General features: G+C 40.4%; 1 protein-coding gene across 2 annotated transcripts in view; it reads right to left on the bottom strand.

Annotated features, from left to right (window-relative positions):
• Positions 1 to 827: 827 nt before the first annotated feature.
• The window catches only part of slc4a3 (solute carrier family 4 member 3), an 82699-nt gene continuing 62119 nt past the window's right edge, over positions 828 to 21407 (bottom strand). For both annotated transcript variants that reach the window (XM_061842678.1, XM_061842679.1), the window contains exons 10-23: positions 17605 to 17788; positions 15398 to 15503; positions 13521 to 13705; positions 13080 to 13299; positions 12785 to 13000; positions 11944 to 12092; positions 11395 to 11589; positions 11126 to 11305; positions 10703 to 10792; positions 10286 to 10452; positions 6469 to 6722; positions 6053 to 6222; positions 3554 to 3727; positions 828 to 2367 (exon numbers count right to left, since the gene is read on the bottom strand). In XM_061842678.1, the coding sequence (XP_061698662.1) occupies positions 2290 to 2367; positions 3554 to 3727; positions 6053 to 6222; positions 6469 to 6722; positions 10286 to 10452; positions 10703 to 10792; positions 11126 to 11305; positions 11395 to 11589; positions 11944 to 12092; positions 12785 to 13000; positions 13080 to 13299; positions 13521 to 13705; positions 15398 to 15503; positions 17605 to 17788 (2368 nt within the window). In that variant the 3' untranslated portion in view covers positions 828 to 2289. The remainder of the gene's footprint in view (positions 2368 to 3553; positions 3728 to 6052; positions 6223 to 6468; positions 6723 to 10285; positions 10453 to 10702; positions 10793 to 11125; positions 11306 to 11394; positions 11590 to 11943; positions 12093 to 12784; positions 13001 to 13079; positions 13300 to 13520; positions 13706 to 15397; positions 15504 to 17604; positions 17789 to 21407) is intronic.

Below are 21407 nucleotides of genomic sequence, written 5' to 3'. Positions count from 1 at the left end.
ATATGCATGATGATTTGGAACACAGTGTAATGTTTCGCTTCTTTCTAAGCAGCGTCCTATAGATAGCCATTTGTACATAGTCATTGTTAAGTTGAACGCCATTACAGACCCGGAATAGTAAATTCTGTGATTTGTTTCTAAATACATTGTACATATTTTAAGATAATCGCTGAAAACGTGCTAGACTGAGAAACCTATAGATATATAATGTTAAAGTGTTTTTCAACATTTCAGTTTTCCATTTTCTTTGGACTTTGGACATAAAATGGTGCAACTTCTGTCCGGCATATGATTATCCCCCCCACACACGCACACTATATATATATATATATATAGATGAACTCCATCACCCCCATTTGAGTCAGTGGTTATCCTGCACAATTGCAATGCACAGTTACATAGCCAGAGCATGTATACCACAAAGACAGCAACGGAATTACCGGGTGGTGGGGTGGAGGGTATCTTTATGAAACCACGCCTGTGTAGTGGGGCTTTGCATTGGCAAGGCCACTTTAGAGTGCCTCGTTGTTGGCCTTAAGCGCACACGTCACTGCACAGCTTGACTTTTCATGATTCAATCACTGAATTTTAGCAGGGTTGTGAACACACCCTTCTCTGTGGCATGTCAAATTTACAAGACATTTATTTTAACATTAACATTATGGAAAATACCATTGTTTTCCTTGTTAGGTTCCTGAAAGTGGACTAGCTAATTCGAATTCTATAGCGAACTTGCAAAACCTTGGGGGTGAAAAGTGAATGACTAAACACACACGCTACATTATAATTCACAGTCATACTATACAATACATCATTCATGCACCCTGCCAACGCTCAACTGCTCCCTGGAGTGTTCAGTACACGTGTGTTTGCTTAGTTTCTCGGCTATTTCAGCTGAAGTGTTTTGTTATATTATTCATGACATATGTGAAATCTTGTTATGAAGATGAAAGGACGAATACGAATAAAGACGTTTTTTGGAGGAGGGAGTTCAAGTGTGTCAAATTACGCAATGTCCTTTTAACTCTGTTCCAACACCTTATTTGCAGATAAACTGAGGGTTGAATATTACTAATCAAGTTTTCCATGAAGTCTGAATGTGACAACATTGGTTAATAAAACAAAGAAGTTACTCATTTGCAAGCGGCCTTTTATGTTGTGCACTTAGACCGAACAACGGCTTCAATGAGTGTTTACGTCTTAGCCAGGGAGATTGTTTGGTCGGCAAGGGCAAGTTACCAGTGAAAGTTCGTTCATCCTAGACAAAGAAGCGCAAATGTACAGTTGTGTTCAGCAGTTTACATAAACTCACCAATGCCTTTTTGTATTCTGGGGTATTTGAACTCTTCTTTTTCCAGGATGGAATAATTGTGTAAGATACATCTTGGAAGAAGTGGATATATTGATTTTTTAATTGCTCGTATACATAAAGTTGGGTCTCTTGAGTTCCTGCCCAACCATCAAGTATGACATAACACAGCAAAGTAAATCTTTTGTTAGCTGCCTATGTCTGAAAACGTGTCTGTGAGCAAGCCGTTCTGAAATTTTACAATATTGCGAGGTCACATATTTGAAAGACGGCATGTGTTTATGACAAATGTGGTAACTCCTCAACTTACAGTACAATAAAATAGTTATGGTTTGCGACATCCCAATTCGGCTAATATACATTAAAAAACAGTAGGTATGCATAATTGTAGAGATAAAATCCCAAATGGATTCAAAGCCAAGTTTTCAAATAATGAGTGTAAACAACTATATCACAACTGTACTTACCCATTTTTTACATATAGTGTTTTAAAAGAAACGGCAGTTGTTTCAAGGCAGCTAAATCTACACATGCAGTATCATTTGGCTTACTTTCCTGCATCATCCTTTGGCATTCGGGGATTTCAATGACTTTCGGAATATATCGGTGATGACGGGAAATTAAAACTGTTCCCCAACATTCATCCACCAACCCCTGACTGTTGTCTAAGAGGTGACCATTAAATTGCACATATGCCCGAAGCCTGCAATGGAATTAAAGGGATAGACATATTTGTTGTCATTTTCACTGACTTCAGCTAAGGGACTCACAAACAATTTCAGGGAATTTTAAACCACACCAACATTACGAGGTCCGTACAATGAGATTACACTTTCTTTTTTTAACGCAAAGAAAAAAATATAGATTATCGCTCTATTAAATGACACATTTGTTAATGTTTTGCCCTGTGACCCTTGTCATGTCGAGTCTCAAGAGGCCAAGAGTATGAAGAAGACGAGGGCTTCTTGGCAAATTCGACTTTATACGAGCATGTGAATCTCGTTGTACTCATCCCGTCCGTCTTCGTCGAAGTTGGGGGAGTCTTCGTCGCAATCCAGCTGTGAAGATAAAAAGGTGTACTCAGGCTTGGATTTAAAATGCACAGTTCAGGTGAGACAATTGTGTTTTTTGTCTCATTTGGCAAGATCTCTTGGAGTCAAAAATAATGATGAACAATTATTTTGTGATATCAGAACCAGGCCTCTTCCAAATATGGATAGAAATGTGATATGTATTAGATACCATACATGCCAATGAGACTTCAGCATTACTAGACAGACTGTGTGAACTCGTCAGTGTCAATTTTACTGTATATCATTGAAATCCATACATTGTTTACATAAACACACCTGCTTATATATAAAACAATACAAATCACTCAAAATAGTTGCTAAAGTAACCCACAGCCAAAGAATATACACAAAAAAAAATGCTCCATCGGCGGCACATCGATAACTCAATATTTAAAATATTTATTATTAAGAAAGTAGTAATTAGTCTCAAGGAAGGATGTTGTCTTGAAAAACCTTAATTCAGTCTTTACCACAATTATATGTTCAGTAATGTAAAATGAACTGCAAATGATAAAGTATTTTGGGATCAAAAGTTGTGGTATAGTTCAGGTATTTATAAATATGTTTTTGGATGGTGGGGTATCAATTACTACCATCTTTTTTGTGCTTTTTGTCAAGCACTCAATAATGAGTCAATAAGTTGAGGGTTCAGTGTATATCCAGCCCGTCTGCGGCGGTTTCCTGTGTACCAATTTGTGGCCTGATATAATATTATTGAAACAGTCTGAGATATGTACTGTAGTTCCCCTGAAGGAAAAAAAAATAGCAACCTTTATTGCATTTAATACAGCTTTGATTAGCAAAACATTTCTTGCTCTGAATGATCTTTAGAATTTCATTTTGAGGTAGAGAAAAAGGAGTTTTTCCTCCCCCATAAAATCTTAAGATTGTCTTGGGGGTTTGAGTGTCCAACTACAAAAATATCACACACCTCAATAAGAGCTTTGAAAGTTTCCAGGTAGAAACGTGAGCTATTTGCATTTGTCTGCTGAAGTCATGAAGGAATTTTTATATCAATATTTGCATTTGCTTTCGAGGTGTGAGTGTTGGACACAATTGAAAACTGGTTCACATGCATCCGATTGCTAAAGTTGCAAAAGTTCCAGCAGGGGATGAGACGATTGCGGCGCCGCTTCCCGCATTAGTGGAAAGCCCCCGCCGCACGACCTACCGCTTGGAGCTCACGTTCCTCAAAAATCCTCGAGAGGATGACGCGGCGCAATGGCACAGTCATGATGAGGACAAAGGGGAATGCCAGGGAAGCGGCGGTGGACTTCACGACCCACAGGGCCACAATGCACCCCAGCTGGATGAGGGTGAACATGTTCATACGCCATGTCTTCACCTGCGGACACAGCATGTAAGCGTATACGCATTCAGCAGTTGATGACAGATGGAATCTCCACTTAAAAAGTTTCATTAGGCTTGCTTTTTTGGGGGGGGGGCTCCGTCTTGTGGACAAAGGCTGATGGACTGCTGACTTGACTGGTACTTGATAAACCTACTACCGACCATCCAATTTCTATAGCACCAGTCTTAATTAGGGTGAGATGGAACCCATCCCAGCTGATTTTGGGTGAGAGGTGTAGTACACGAAGGACTACTGGACGCGAGTCACAGGGTGCATAGAGAGAAACAAGAATTTGCACTAACATTTTGGACCATTTTGAGCCTTCAACTGACCTAACATGCAAATATTTGAAGTTGACTTTGGGGATAATTCACCCTGTAACCTTAGAACGGAAAAGTCAACATCTCTAAATGAATGACTGCCTTCTCTAATTGCTTCCTGTTTAATGTGATATCGCTCTGTGGATGGGTCAAACATGTGGGATATAATGTGGGATCTCCTCAGAATCCTAATGCCAGTTAAATAGAACTACCAGTGTGTACCCCTGTAAACCATAGAAATGAAAAAGTTGTACATTTTTCCAGAAAAAAAGTTGTACCATTACAATGAAAAAATATTTTTATAAGAAAAAAAGTACAGTAACTTCATGAGAATAAAGTTGTATTTTTTAAATAAAAAAAAACTCACCGACAATAAAAGGGGATTTACTGAGAATAGTGACAAAATGTGAACGCAAACAGTGAAAATCCGTGAAAACAGTCATTGATGAAACTTATAACTGCAAAAAAAAAAAAAAAAAAAAACACAAAATTGTACGTATTGGATCAAAAAACAAATAAGCAACGCTTTCCACAAATAAAGTATGACTGGTTCAAAACAAATTCCAAATGGGTGTATTTGCAAACATTTAACTGCAGATGTGCTGTATCTTGGAAAAATTCAAACATACATTAAAGTTCCAGTTTAACAACGTAAAAAATACATGTACGTGTTTCGGAAAGTCTTTTAAAATTTACATAAAAAAACCTTAGTCATGCAGTGATTTCAGATTTCTATGTTGACATGTCACAGTTATACAAGAGCTTTCATTGTAATTGGTCCACTACTATGCAAATGGATGTCAGGATTGAGAGCTGCTCTTTAGCAGGGGAAGCCCCAATCTTGTACTTGAGACTGTCATTACTCAGGCTTCTGGGCATCTGCGTCAGTGCTGGAATCCATAACATCCCAAACACTAAAGACTGTCATTTCTGCACAAAGTGAAGCGACATGACCTCGAAGGATGGACGCGGTCTGGCTTTTGGCTGCAATCACACACGGGTGGATTGTGTTCTGCCATCCTACCACTAATGACAGAGGACACGAGTGAGAGCATATACTATAGATATTCTCGCTGTTGTCTGCGTGTGTGAGTACGCAGAGTAAGTGCCTGTGCGTGCGTTCGAGGTGTGGGACTCAAGTCACATGAACTGACGCCACTGAGACTTTCTGCAGTTTGTCAGATCGTTTTTTCTGCTCTCAGACGCTATAGGTGTGGGCACTAAATGCGTTGAATCCCTTCCCCACAGAACTGTCATCTCTCACTCAAACACCACAACCAGGAACATTGGACACTACCTCACCTAGAATATTTCTCATGTTGACACGCAAGTATGTTTCAGCTGTGAAAATATATACAATATGCATAAAGCCCCCAGTAGTTGAACAATATCCCACAAGGATGTCACGAGGATTTTCCATACAGCGACAAAGAGGTCCTCCAATGGGGCTGCATGACATGTGCGGACTCTAAAGTCCAATCTATCCAAAAGGAAGCGTGAGTCCGCTAAAGTTCTTACATGGTAGCTGAGAGGAGACTCTTGCTTGACTGATGCGTTTCAGATATCATCAATTTAGCCAAAATTCTGTACAACAAAGTAGTTCTTGGACACTACACAAGTAGCTTCAAGAAAGAAATTAATAACAAATTAATTTACAGTCACTTAAACTAAGCTTCATGTCACTTACGTGTTTAATTTAGAAGATGCAGTAATAGGCAATACAGAGACAGGTTAGTGACATTTAAAAACAATGTGATTGTAGATCTGTACAGGTACTGAGTGTAAAGTGTCTAATGTGCTAATACTTGATGTCATGAAGCAAGATTACTGTATATAAATTGACTCATGACTTGCTTAACCCGAGTAATGAATTGACTTTCTTAAAATTTAGAGGGGACTTCACTTTATTTCCTTGATTGTTGCCACAGTAACTTCAAACTTGCTTGGAACATGAAAGTTAAGACTTGTGAGACATATTTCCATTTCTTGCGTCCGTTACCTTGGTGACGTAAATGTGATCCGGGTGGTGCTTTGCCGGTGTGACCATGAGAGTGATGCGTTCATACAACTGGATCCCCGTCAAAGAGGTGACCCCCATGTACAAGAAGATGCCAAATAGCACAGCCAGAGGGATGAGGCGCAGCACGTCGGTCATCACAATGGACATTCCTGATTGAGCAAGATGAAATTCAATTATGTTCACATATGTGGCACCAATTTCTGACTACAATTAATCCTAGGCCCTGGAGAGCAGCCCCAGGATTGTTTTTCCATAAATGCTCTTCGTGACTCATTTTTGTCCCACATGGTCACTCGCTTAATTTGGAATTTGCAATTATGGATATACAGTATATTTATTTTATATGGTCTAAGGTGTAAATGGTAGACCCACCAATGTTTCCCCATTTTTCTTACCAACGAGCACAGCAACAAGAAGCCCCGTCAGCCTTTGCTCTTTCACTTCCTGGATCATGGGCTTCTCTCCGGGAGCGGTGGCCTTGCTCATGACTGTGAGGGCATTGACATGAGTGACCGAGCGCACCGTGGCCGCCGTGAGCCATGGCAGGCCAAAGAGTGGACAGAGGGCTCCGAGAATGACAATGAGCAGCAAGTCCAGGTGGAATCCAGAGCCTTTCACCAGGCGACGCTCCTTCTTACTGACAATCAACCTGAAAGAGTGAAAGAATAGGGGGAGGAAATGTAAAGAGACACAGTAATTTCTCCTTATAGCCACATAGTAAACCGCACCATACACATTTTTCAATTCACCTATTTCCAGATTAAAAACAAAAATCTTTTTAACTGATTTTGTTTTTTTTGTTTCTCTTTTTCTTTGGGGGGTTGAGGGGGGAGCAACCCACCCCTCCAAACACTTACTTGTGGTTTATCCCTGCTTAGTCAATAATTTTTGGGGTTTTAAAAGACCCAGGCATCAATTATCCGTCCATATTCAGTGGCCGGCTTTGGCTTAACTTCATTCCACCAAAAAATACAAATTGATGAGAATGGCGCCTATACGGGTGTTAATAGTAACGCTCCTTAGTACAACTCCTGGTTTTTGCCCTTTTTGTCTTTGGGGACATTATGTGACCTACTTACACAAGGGAAGACTTGCTCAACATTAGGGAGTCTACTCCAAACTTTCTTTTGGCAACTTTGACAAATCCACAAAGTTTTTTCTTGGAGTGACTTACCAGCGGAGCGGCTGCGCTGTATGGCGCATGGATAAGGCGAAGACGGCACCGCTGAGTAAAGCGTGCCAGAGTGCAAGTGAAACTCTGACAGCGCTGATCCGACTCGCAAATCAACACTCTCTTCCTAAGAAAATGGAGGAGTTGATCTTCTCAAAAAGACTAGAAAACACTTTGCACATTCTGCCAGCCTCTGCTTCACGGGGAGTTGGCTTTGTGAATGCATCTTCGACAGCGCCATAACGCTCCCCGGCTTCCAACTACACCGAGCAGACCACAACACAGCGCTATCTGGGAAAACAAAAGGTGGTGGAATATGGTTCTACATCAACAAAAAATGGTGAACTGATGTGATGGAGCTCAATACACACTGTTTGCGGTCCCAGTTTTTCCTTTATTTGAATGTCATTCTCCCTGCCATGCAAGTTTACTTCATTCCTACTTGCCTTTGTTTACGCCCCCTGGAATAATATGAAGGCCGCACTATAAACATTGACAAAGTAAACAAACTTGGAAAAGAAAAAGCACCCAGATTCATCCCTCATTATTCTTGGGGACTTTAACAAAGCAAAACTCAACCAAGAACTCCCTAAATATAAGCACCAAAGTGGCTGTCCCACAAGGGAAAACAAAATATTCAACCATTGCTACACCACTCTTATAGACTCATACTGTACTATTCTATGTGTAGCTTTGGGCCCATTTTGTTACTCTTTAATTCACTCAATAACAACAAACTATCGGAGTGGAGACCAATCACACCAAAAAGCAGCTGACAAAATAAATCAAGACTGCATTGAGAAATTACGCAGAAAAACTGAGCGACCATTTTCTGCTCATGGCTCTAGGTTAGTCTGATGAAGATTACAATTGCTAACCAGCTATAAGTGACCATCCCCCCCAAGTGGAGAATAGTGAAGGACCAGCTGTTCACTTGAACACCTTCTACTGCAGATTTGAAAAGGACACTTTTATACCCCACACCCACCGAGCTGCACCAATATTGAGCAATATCAGAATCTATTTCTTTCCCACCACTGACTCCCTCTTCTTTAAAATAAAAAAAAAAAAATCATAAACAAAGACTGGGTGGACAGGGTAGTCCTCTCCTGCTTCAAATTCTACACAGACCAGCTCACCCATGTTTCACACAGATCTGCAATAGATCTTTGGAACTGTGTGAAGTCGAATCCTCCCTCAAATGCTCCACCATTATCTCTGTCCCCAAGAGACCTGCAATTTTCGGATTGAATGACTACAGGCCTGTGGCCGGGTATTTGTGGTCATGAAGTCCTTTGAATGCTTCATGCTGGACCACATCTAGAGTGTCACAAGACTCATGCTGGACCCCTTGGAGTTTGTCCATACAGCTCTGTGGATAATGCAGTCAACGTGGGACTGTACTTCATCCTGGAACACCTCAATCGTACGGGGACCAATGTTAGGATCCCGTCCGTGAACTTAAACTCTGCGTTCATTCCTGAACTCCTCTCCTCCAACATCACAGCTCAACATCACATTTGTGATCTGCCAGTGGATTTTCAGCTTCATGATGGGCAGGCCAAGCAGATGGGAATATGGGATACCACCTCATCCACCTGCAGCATCAACACCAGTCCCCCACAAAAGGATATGTCCTTTCTATGCTGCCCTACATGGATGATTGTACCTCATCGGAACCTGTAATCAAACTCCTGAAGTTTGCAAACAACACAACAGTCACTGACCTTATCAAAGATAGTGTCGTAGACTGAGTACTGACAGGAAGTGGCTAGATAGGAGCTTTGATGTGGCCAAAACCTGGAGTTGAACATGCCCAAGATTGCAGAGATCATAGTAGACTTTAGGAAACATCCTTTATCACAACTGCCTCTCACGCTGTCCAACTGGCCTGGGTGAACCATTTCATCACCAAGTTCCTGAGAATTAAAGTATCTCAGGACCTAAAGTGGGAGACCAAAGTGGAACTCCCTCCTAAAAAAAGTGCCCTGCTCAAGATGTACTTCAGGTTCTGAGGAAGCATGGCCTGACACAGGAGCTACTGAGGCATTTCTACACAGCAGAAATTGAATTGGTTCAATCAAATTAGACAGCAACAGACAGTCAAGCCCTTACCCACCTACCCACCTCCTCACTTTTCAGGACTTGCAAGTTGTGAGAACCAAGGCAAGGATATCCAAAATCCTCTTGAACTGTGCATATCATGTTCACCACAGATTACAGCACCTTCCCTCAGCAAACGATCAATGCAAACTAAATCTAGCATACTTTTCAGATGCTTCTTCCCTCTTGCCATCAACCTCTGAAAAATAGTTGACTGACAATATCATTTTAACATGCTGCAAATTTTGCATATTATTATCAAGACACTCCTACATTCGTACACTCTCTAGCTTATCACTGCACTATTTGCATACTGTTTTTGATTACTACTGGACAATTTTGTTTTTGAGAATTCAGCACCAATTGCACAATTGTCACTGTACATCATTGCGCTATTAGCCAATTTAAATTGCTCTAAATTGCATGACTTGCACAATGCCAATGTATCAGCATCATCTCAAGTGGTACGCTTTCATTGTTCGATGACTTGTATTTGTACTTGTATTTTTTTAATTTTCTAACTGTATATTTCATTCATAATTGCTGCTTCTTGTCACACTGCAGTGAATCCAACTACTGCAAAGAAATTCCTTCTGTGTCTTGTATCATACAGTATTCGTCCAATAAAGTGGAATCTAATTCTATCTTGGAACTGTTGAGCTATGTCACTTCAACATACAGTGTGAGACTAAGAGAAAATCCATAAACTGTTGACATCCATCCAAATAGTTAGCAATCGATTATAGATGTCAGAAAATGGTGGCAAAGCAATATTTTTATGTAAAAGATTTATCCTAAGTACAAAAAAAGGGAAATTGGTCAGTTTTTCAGCGGATAACAGAAGATGGCTTCCCTAAAAATGGTCGACTTTGCAAATTGTCCACTGTGCTTACTTGACACCAATTACTACTTTCCAGTCAGGGCTTTGTTGCACTTACGAAGTAATCTGAGTTTCCATGAAAATGAGGATGAATACAAGAAGGGCGGGTACAATGGAGGCTCCCATCATCCAGGTGGGAAATGGCTGCTTGTCACCAAAGGGACTGATGAACCAACCCCTTTTGTTAGGGGAAGTGACTGAAAATCCAGATGGTACATTGAGTTTCTAAAACAAAACATGAAAAAAAGGATTAAGGATTCAATCCAATTTTAAAGGAGCAAACTGTTAAAGGCCACTGAGGCTTTACGCTATGTGGCTAAAGAGACACAGTTCAAATGTTTTTAGGACTCAAGTGGCAGAGTTCAGATTTGTGCCTTTGCACCAATGGAATCGGAATCTGAGCTCTTCTAAATGTGGATAGAAAATGTAATACTCATCATATATGAGGCAGTGCAAGCCCAACAGATACATTTACCTGTGTGTAAGTGTCAGTGATGCAGTAATCTACCAACACAGTAAATAAAATTGAAATGGGAATACCAAAGTCCCCAATGATTCTTCTTGCCTGTGGGTGAAAAAAAAGCGCTCTTTAGTCAAGCGAGCATTGATGGCACTAAATGGTATTACAATGGAGTGAAGAAAACAACACTGCAACAGAAGTCTAAAGAGAGTAGGCTTGAATGGCACTCCTGTAATATTGGGAGTCAAAGTGATGTATTTTAAACACATGCAAAGAGAAAGGAGAACAGTTTTATGGTATGCAACTTCCTCTGCTGGAATTTATCAATATGTACAATGAAAACTGGTCAAATTGACCCAAAGACATGATACTGCATGTGTTCCCAACAAACAAAGATAACAGTAGGTTAAAGCTTATGGCAGAGATCCAAACGATTACCTTGCCACCTAAAAATCGACTGTTTCTGAATTTTCTGAGGAAGAAAGCCACAAAGAAAGTGCCCATCATAAGGACAAGAGACAGCAGTGCAGTGTTGGGTTGGTTCTGGATGTCCTGAAGCTCAGACGGTGGGGTGGTATCACCGGGGTACCATGCCATCAATGGATGTTCTTGAAACACCTTTAAAAAAAAAACAGATTTATTTCCAAAAGTAATATGTAAAAAAAAAAAAAAAACACCTCTAACTGAAACATGATCACTGCAGTTACCTTGATGAGCTTTGAGAAGGTCTCATAGATGAAAATGAGGGAGATCAGGAAAGCAAATATCTCTTGAGTAAAGGGTGAGATGAAGCGAACAAGAAAGCTGCCCTCCGCCGCCACAATCAGCAGGACAATGAAGATGAGCCAGAACCCAATCCACACTCGACCAGTAAGGTACTCAAAATCGTAGGCCTGACAGAACTGAGCGACAACACATGCTAATTACTGTATGTGCTCTGTGGATGATGCAAACTTGAAGAGTTCTTTTCATCCATGATTATTCTGAAAAAAGACATTTGTACCTAGGACCTCAAATTTAACAAATATAATTTTCCTTGTATCCATTTTCTATAGTGATGGTCCTCATTAGGGTCATGGGTGAGTTGAAGCCTCCTCCTGTTGACTGTCAACAACAGGCAGGCTGGTCCACAGTCAATTGCATTTTCCCATTTTTGCCTTTCATCAAATTTTGGAAAAGAGCTCTTCACCTAAATAATTTTGACGTTAATCTCATCTATTTTAGCATATGATTTATTAATTGTGATTGTGTGCTACCTTGTAGAATGCTTCCTCAAACACCAGCAAGGGCCCGGAGAATCCTATGATGAGAAGAGGCTGACCAGCTAGCAGTGAGAATATAACTCCGAGTGTTGCAGTTGAAACAATAAGCTCAGTCACTCCCATCATGCCATCTGTTTTCTCCCCTGCATGTGAAGATGAAAAGGATAAGATTCTTGGACAAAAAAAGTTTCTTCACCGACCTGTTACATTTCAAAGGTAAAAAGCGATCATGTCCAATAATGTCATATTGGCCCGGGAAATGTTTTTCAATTGTTGTTTTAAAATTAAAATGGCTAAAATTAACCTGCAACATAATAGAGTTAAGAGTGTAAAATTACCGTAATTTCCGGCCTACAAGGCGCGACTTTTTTCACACGCTTTCAACCCTGCGGTTTATGCGGTGATGCGGCTAATTTGTTACTAAAGGCCGCAAGGGCACAGTCGAGCGGAATAGGTAGGAGTAAGACCTAAATACATGTGCCGAGGAAGTGACTTTTACCGGCCATGTTAGTGCTGCGTTAGCGTTAGCACTGTGCTAGCGTGTTGCTGCTATGTTACTGGCGTGTCTCAGTAATTTTTAGCGGTAAGGTTTTTTTTTTTTTACCGGCCCTTTCGGCGTCACGCTAGCGTTAACACCGCGCTAGCGCCACATTCTGTGTACCGTCTTTCTTAATATCTTGTGTCTCAATGTGGGCACTTGCAGCTTTTACACAGCTGGGGGGGTATGTATGTACCAAATGGTATTTCCGTTACAAATGTACTGGATGAGGCTTATAACCAGGTGGGCTCTGTAGGCCAGGAATTACGGTACACGCGTGTTGTAACTTGGTCTTACCTAACAAACCACCAAAGGTTATGGTGGGTGACAGTGCGGCAAAGTAAATGAAGATAACTGCAGCGATGCATTGCATGTCCACAGCATCTTTCAAGTCGCTGATGTAGTTCGGGTAGCGACGCTGAATGTCATGAATCAGTCCTCCGAAAGGGATCCCTGAACGTTTCAATGGGTCAATCTCTTGGTCTCCTTCCTCCTCTTCTTCTTGAGTCATATCTGGATGGATTGTTACAGGCAGAACTCAGTGGTTGAACGTGTTCTCGAACAAAAATGTCTTTCTGACATTACGTATTACCTCTGTTGTTCTGCTCCATGCCAGATGAGGAATGGTGCTTCTTCAGCTCCCTTTCCTTACGCTTGCGCAGCATCTGTTTCTGGAAATCAGCTACTGTCTTCAGGAGGTCTTTGCCCGCCACGTCTGATGGCGGAATGACAATACTGCAGTCCAGAAATTCGTTGATACCATTTAGTAAATCCTGTCTGTTGTCGGCGAAATAAGCCACCTCATGGAAGTTCTGCAATTAAATGTCAAAACAATAGCACAGGAAGAAGACCATTCAGCTAAAAAAAAAAACGTGAAATTATTGTATTTTTAGCATTTTGTTCTTCACAAATGCTGTTTTTGTTATCTGTGGAGGAAAAAAACAAAACCTTGATTTATTTTAAAATGCACAGGGTGAATGTGTATCAGACATTCAGAATTACTGAGTGACGCACAATCAGGTTTCTTTTGTACCTTATCAGACATAAGTGTTGAGAAGGACCGTCCAATCTCGTGGTAGTCCACATTGGACTGACTGGGACCAAGCAGGACAAAAATAAAGCGAACGGGAACCGGGACCTCCAACACTGACTGCAGAAGCACGGCCTCATTTAGCCTTACGAAGGCCATGGCTGGCTGCTCCAGGAATTCAACACAGCCTGGCAAGACACAAAATATAGTGGATGTTTCTGCCTTTTCCCATTACCTTCACCAAGATTGTTTTTTTTTTTTTTTTTTTTTTTTTTCATTGCTGTGAGTTGATCCAAGTTGTCATGTTTTGGTAGATCAACCAGAAATATTTATTTTTATTTAAATATTTTATTCATTTATTTTATGTACAAAACTGGTATCCACTCAGCAATAATTACTCCACTTCAGGACTGTGTGTGAATGTGAGCTGTAGGCTATCCCAGCTGATTTAGAATAATCAAAGTATTTAAAATGGAAACCAAAAAAAACAAAAAAAAAACAAAAAACAATATTGCCGTCAAATCTTCATCAGATTAAATTGTTTGTTTGTTCATTCAGCATCAGAAGCTTTTACTTGAAACATTTTTTACCCAGTATAGTACTGTATCCATTCCGGTTTCCTGGGGGCACTCAAGTTTTCTCCGATATATCAAAAATCTGGAGGTAGTTTGACTGAGAATTCTCAATTGCCCGTAGATTTGAATGTGAGTATGAATGTTTGTTTGGATGTATGCACCCTGCGAATGGGTGGAGACCCGTTCAGGGTGTACCCCTCTTTTTAAAAATTTTGAAAAAAAAAACAAACAAAATTGAGATCCTGCACAAGGTGGAGGAGTTTAAGTATCTTAGGGTCTTGTTCACGAGTGAGAGGAGAATGGAGCGGGAGATTAACAGGCGGATCGGTGCAGCGACTGCAGTGACGCGGACTTTGTATCAATCCGTTATGGTAAACAGGGAGCTAAATTGGAAGGGGAATTTACCAGTCAATCTATGTTCCTACCCTTGCCTATGGCCACGAGCTGTTGGTCGTGACCGAAAGAACAAGATCCCGGATACAAGTGGCCAAAATGAGTTTCCTCTGCAGAGTGTCCAGGCTTTCCCTTAGAGATAGGGTGAGAAGCTTGGTTATCCCGGAAGGGCTCAGTGTCAAGCTGCTGCTCCTCCGCATTAAGAGGAGCCAGATGAGGTGGCTGGGGAATCTGATCCGAATTCTTCCGTATGCCTCCCTGGTGAGGTGTTCCGGGCATATCCCACAGGAAAAAGACCCCGGAGACTACCCAGGACACACTGGAGAGACTATGTCTCTCAGCTGGCCTGGGAACGCCTCGAGATCCTTCCGGAAGAGTTGGAGGAAGTGGCTGGGAAAGGGATGTCTGGGTATCCTTGCTAAAGTTACAGCGCATGTGACCCGAGCCAGAGAAGCGGTAGAAAATGGATGGATGGAACAAATAAACAAAAAAAAATATGTTATTCATTTAAAGGACTAAATGGATTGTACTGTGGTTTGTGTTTTTCTTTCCTTTAAAAAAAAAGAAAAGGAAAAAAGTATTATTTTCCGTTGTGTTTTGACAGTTAAGAACAGATTTTGACCTACTAATGTTGGTAATAAAGAGAGAAAAACAGGAGGGTTAAGGTGCTGTAAACGCAAGCTCACATGCCAACAGAAAGCTCCGCAATTTAGAAAGGATGACTTTATCTTCACCAGATAGCAATTCAAAGACTTAGCTAGAACGAGACAGAAAGCTGGTCTGAATATTCCAAATTGGTGTGGACTATAAAATGACAGCATGTGTGTAATGGTCCACTTTAATCATTTTGATGTTATATGAAAGGCCAAAAGCAAATAAAGTGATGTGATGTCCAAAAGTGTCAGTGCTTACCAACTAAAACAATGACAGCTTCGGCATCTCTCGGTATCTTGGCAAGGAGTTTCAAAGACCTGGCTGCCGCTGGATGACTCTCCGGAGATACGGGGTGGAGAGATTTCTTGGAGGAAGAACAGTACACAGATTATCCACATGATTGTTCAGAGCAACATACTGGGACAACACAATGCAGCGTGGGACCAATTATCTCATTTTATTGAGCCAAGAGTGCCGTATGCAGCCTCCCTGCGATATTGCTTATTGACTCGCACCCCCCTTTGAATTTAAAACACGGGATGACAAATGCCAACATGTTACATCATCAAGAACATTAAAAGCTTGCAGCTAATGGATAAAGAAGTCTTCAAAAGAAGTGCCAGTGGGTTGACTCAGAAAATAATTTAAAGCATGCGGTCAAGCAGGCCCTCTGACTTCAACGAGCACCTCCACCACTTCTGACCTCGTGGAGGATTTCACTGTGACATACAAGTCTCTCACGGGGAGTTGAAGGCTCGGGTTTAAGATTACCGCTGGTCGTAGCTGAGCTAAAATATGTTGTGAGATTCCAGTTAAAAAAAAAAGAAAAGTGCATTTGGATGATGTGATATCTGCCTGCTCAATTTCAATTTGTTCGGAGCCTTTCGACACCTCCCTTGTACAGTGTTTCTGTCAGTCGTAGCCAGGGGACTCACAAAATAATTTGCAATAAATTTTATCTTCACATCATATGAAAAGGGGCAAACATGCTTGTGGGAGCAGCCACACCTATAAAACAAATATATTTAACCAATTACTCCATTCTAATTTAGATTTGGCCAATTAAAGAGTCTAATATGATCGTCTACCTATCAAAAAACATCAGATTTCCCTTGATGAATAAAATAGGGACTTTTTTTTAAGAACAAAAGGCATATGATTACAGGGATAAACTCATTTTCATTTGGAACAAAAGGGTATTTTTTTTAAAGGATATTGTTTTGTTTTTTACAATTTTAGGACCTATATTCCAGAATAAAGATTACAAATTACAAGAAAAAAGTTATATATTTTTAATACACTTGTTGAAATTATGATTGCATCTTATATACAGGTGACTCCAATGTCAATCAACATTAATTGCAGTGGTTCGCAAAGGGATTAATAAAGATTTATAATTATTGTTTATTGGGACTCTTTTTTTTGTTGTTGTTGTTGTTCTGGACACTTTTGGACAATTGACCCCTCCGTACAGGGCACTTAACCACGCCTCCTGAAGTGACATCACGCCACGTGCGCTGACGTAAGACAAACAGTAAAAATGGCAAATACAATACAATACATTTGTGAACTGAGACAGACTCCATGCTTCTGATTTCATTCAAATCAACGATATATTATAGATTCTAAATACAATACATTCTTAACTGAGAGAGATGCCATGCTTCTGATTTCATTCAATCATTCACACATAGCAATGTTATGCTACCGGAGAACGTCTCATTCATTTATACGAGACGTGTATTAAAAATCTAATTTAGGGCATATCTTCGTGCAAACACAGTCTGGTTAAGCTTCGGCCGAGAGCCAGCAAGAAATCAATACGTTTGTGCAGTCCGATCATCGCTAAATATCGCTCAACAAAGAATAAGTGTGTCAATCGTTCACACGCAGCAGTGTTATGCTAGCGAAGAACTTTGAATTCATTTATACGAGACATGTATTAAAAATCAAATATAGGGCATACCTTCGTGCAAACATATGTGTTCCGGTTGATATTCGATGGATTTAGTTGATGATGCGGTCTTCCACAAAGTTTGATCCATCGAAGGCAGTTTTCGTACTGGGTCTTCGGTTTTGGAAAGGGTACGAATCGAACTCCACCAACTAGCCTTTCAGGATACCTGTCATCACTATTACAAAGTCCGTGACTACACCTCTTAACCATATTTTTCGTTAAATAACCCAAATACGCGATAAAACGCTAACTAAACCTATACTGGACCATGCAATGTTGTCTGAGAAAATGGCGGGAGCAAAAACGGGCTTTGGTTTATGCAGATCTCTGGCCTCTGATTGGTCAGTGACGCGGATTGCGCAATATCCACGGAGGGGTCAATTAAGCATGTCTCTGGCTACAGTGATCTGGGAACAGTTTTTCTTTTTGAGAAATACAAGTAACGAGGGGGCTTCCCTATGATGGTGCAATCGAACCATTTAGGAGACAAAAACTTAAGCAAACTTACAAAGAGGCTGACAAAGACATCTTGTTTGGGGTCATATGAGGGTCCTTTGCCATCCTGGTGTTCTTCCATTTCTTCGGCTACAAGGGGCAGACTGGTGTCCTGGACGTGGTTGTGATTAAAACTGCCATGAAGACTGCTTGATGAGTGGTGGCGATGAAAGCGATGTTTCATGTCACTTGGATGGCTGTGGTAAAAGAAAATAATTTCATTTGGTTTGTTGATTTGATCAGTGGTAGTAGGGGATTTTGATTACGAAATAAGAATTTATCTACAGATATCCAGCTATTATATGCACTGGGAGTGTCATTCAAGTGGGGCTTTTTTGCATGCCGTTCATTATTCACTCCATGAACTCAATCATGACTATTTCTACAACCACTGCCACACATACTTAAATCATATCATGCATATCCATACTCTGTTTGCGAGTTATGTGCCTAAATGTGTCCGATTTCCAATGTGTTGGCATTTCGCGCCTTAAAAATTTGCATGACAAGCCAATATTCACCCCCTAATGTTTTTTCTTTTTTCTCAAAATATGCGCTCAAATTCAAAGGAACACAATGCCACCATCTAAACTAATTAAAATATTTTACAAACTTGACTTTCGCAGACAAGCTGGGTGAGACTCTCTTCCTTACCCATTAAAAAAAAAAAAAAAAAAAACATACTTCATATATATATACACCATTTGCAGTTATCGGTTGTAATCCCAGTTGGCGAATATAAGTGTCCATAGTTAAAAATGGGTGTTAAAAATATACAAATTATACAGTCAGTCGCGCTCGCAAATCTGCACAGTCGAGCGTGAAAAATTACGCGCCCAAAATTTGTTACGGGTAAAAAAAATAGCTTTGAAAGACGTCGCTTATTTTGTGTAGTCTTGACATTAATTTACGTATTTATTTCATAAACATTGTTAACTAAACAAGCCTGCTCCTAAACAGTCAGTATTCACCCGGAACCAGGAAATGCAAGTTAACCATACTGAGCATGTACAGAAGTGATGCCAAACGCGCATGTTCAGAGCTGCTTCACGTACTGGGAGCGCATTTAGGTTGAAAGTCATCAACATAATGAGCCATGTCAAAGGAAATTCAGTTACACCAGAGGTGCTTAATGCGTCGATCGAGAGGCATTTTTGGTTGATCGTGTGACGGCGTGTCAAAAACCCCCTCGCTTCTCCCCGCCAACTATAATACGTAGGAGATTGTGATTTACTTTGACTTGATCTAAGTTCTAACGGTCATTTTCCCATGGGAAGCATTATATTGAAGTTGAAAACTTTTCTCCTCTACATACTTCAGGAAGATATAGATCATCTACTGCTACCTTTCATCAATGAATTGACAATAGATACTGCCGTAAATTACGCGAGATTATAACAATACATCACAATTGCCGACAGGAATGTTTGTTTCAATAGGGTATCGCTAGCTTGTTGCCACTAACGCTGATTATGTTGAACTAAACTTTCAGCATTTTCAAAACAATTGCGTGTATAGACCTTTCGTGTATATTCCTTGACAGGCCAGTGCATTTAACTCTTCTTCAGATAAAGCAGGTCAGATCAAGAATTTTTATTGATGAAAAATTTTAAATGCCGTTTTATATCATGTTCACTAATATCACTTGAAATTGGAAATTATCATTTCTGAGTTTGGAATTTTTGCTTTCTATTTTAGTTATGTATTTGTTTATTTTATTGTTGATTTACAGTTATGTTATATTAATCCAGTAAGTTATTTTAAGGTCTAGAGATTCCTTCCCTAATCTGTATCTGTGAGCATGACTGACCACACCTGTACATTTTTCAAACGTGAATGACTGAATTATGTGATTTAAAAAAATGCACCAGACATAAGCAAAGACTATTAACATCTCACTTGACATGCATCATTACACCATACAGTACGTCCTTGAAAACCAATTCCTATTTTAACAGGGCGATATCAGAAAGAGCACAGAAACCATGAATACTGTTGGGAATTGGTTCCATAGAATAAAATGCTGATGGGGAAATATGTGACTAGTGAATTGCAAGTATAACAATGTTTCAGTCCCTCCATTGTCATATCAAATTCATTAGGGTCCAACAATTCCAATGGTGACATCACCCCGCTCATGAGCACCACATGGTCTTGTATGATGGTACCAGACTTGGACAAAACAAACTCTTGACTAAAGTAGGTGGAACTGTGAAAGAGAATTGCACAAGCCGTTTCTGATGAATGTTTCAAATGGCCTGAGCGAGGGAAGAGCCAAATGCTAACAGCATCTCGATGTGTTTCTTTCCACGTTGTAAATCTGATGTCAGTCTCATAATGACTGTAATGACGGAGGCTTGGTTTCCCTGTGCAAGCTGCCAGTGATATGCCGGGAATTTACGTGGAAAGGCTGACAATTACCGCACGATGGCCCAGTTGGAATTTTGGCTGGATGGCTTTATTTTAGTCGCATAAGTTGTGCTACTTTATGTGTGCGTGCAATCGTCTGTTGCGTTGAGACAAATTTGGGCAACAGAATTCTGGAAAACATGCTTATTAATCAGCCTCTCACTGTACATAACGAGGAATTCGACGATGGCTGAATTGGCAAGTGAAATCCAGGCATTTTGTACGAAACAGGTGACAGTCCGTTTTCCATATTGACTCAGCTATTGTATTTGGACAGGCATGAGTTGTTTTTGTTCTGCTAATTCCTTTTGACAACCTCCATGTGGCTAATGTATTTTCATTACGTAATCCTTCAAATCTATACGTCTAATCAATTACAACAGCAAGGTTTTTTTAGGACATTTTTTACTGGCATGTCATTAGAAGTCTAAGTCAATGGGTGGGACAGATTTTGGGAGAGCAATGGACTGTCACATTGATTACATTACAGCCGCCTAATTCATTATGTGTACAGTGCTAAACAAATGTATTAAAGTAAAGCAAAGCAAATTTATTTGTATAGCACATTTCATATACGAAGTAACTCAATGTGCTTACATGTTTAAAAGGATTTGAATACAAAAAGATAAAACATTTAACTGTTATGTCCTCAAATGAGACGAGACTATCCAGCAAGTAGTCATGGACAAATTTTAGCCAGTTCATTGACTAACTTAACTACAGGAGAAACTAAGAGAATAAGTAGATAACTTTTACATGGCATTTTCATTTAAAAGCAAGATTTATTTTTGTAGGGCGGTAACTTGAAAAAATGTATGGATAGCAATAATAATTAAAGATAAAAGCAGCATTGAGCAGGCCCCCTTTTTTCAGAGCATATCCTTGAAAATCAAACTTCATCAACCTTTGGAATTTCGTTTCATCTCTTTAGAATATCCACTTGATTGATTGGGACTCCGTCCCATCCATTTTCTTCACCGCTTATCCTCAGGGAGTGCTGGAGCCTATTCCAGCTGTCAAGGGGCAGGAGGCGTGGTACACCTTAAACTGGTTGCAGGTCAATCGCAGGGCGCAATGAGACAAACAGCCGCACTCACAATCACACCTAGGGGCAATTTAGAGTGTCCAATTAATGTTGCGTGTTTTTGGGATATGTGCGGAAACCGGAGTACCTGGAGTAAACCCACGCAGGCACGGGGAGAACATGCAAACGCCACAGAGGCGTGTCGGGGATTGAACCCGGGACCTCAGAACTGTGAGCCCAACGCCAATTGATTGGGACTCATTTAGGCAAATTCTGAGTCTTGGAATTCACCCAAAATGGCTGCTTCAGACCAATGTAGCAGAAGAGAGAAAGGGAGAGAGAGAGAGAGAGAGAGAGAGAGAGAGAGAGAGAGAGAGAGAGAC

The sequence above is a fragment of the Syngnathoides biaculeatus genome, chromosome 14 (assembly GCF_019802595.1).
Source record: "Syngnathoides biaculeatus isolate LvHL_M chromosome 14, ASM1980259v1, whole genome shotgun sequence".
Taxonomy (NCBI): Eukaryota; Metazoa; Chordata; class Actinopteri; order Syngnathiformes; family Syngnathidae; genus Syngnathoides; species Syngnathoides biaculeatus.
The sequence above is the reverse complement of the archived record's forward strand: the minus strand, read 5'-3'. Positions and strand labels throughout refer to the sequence as shown.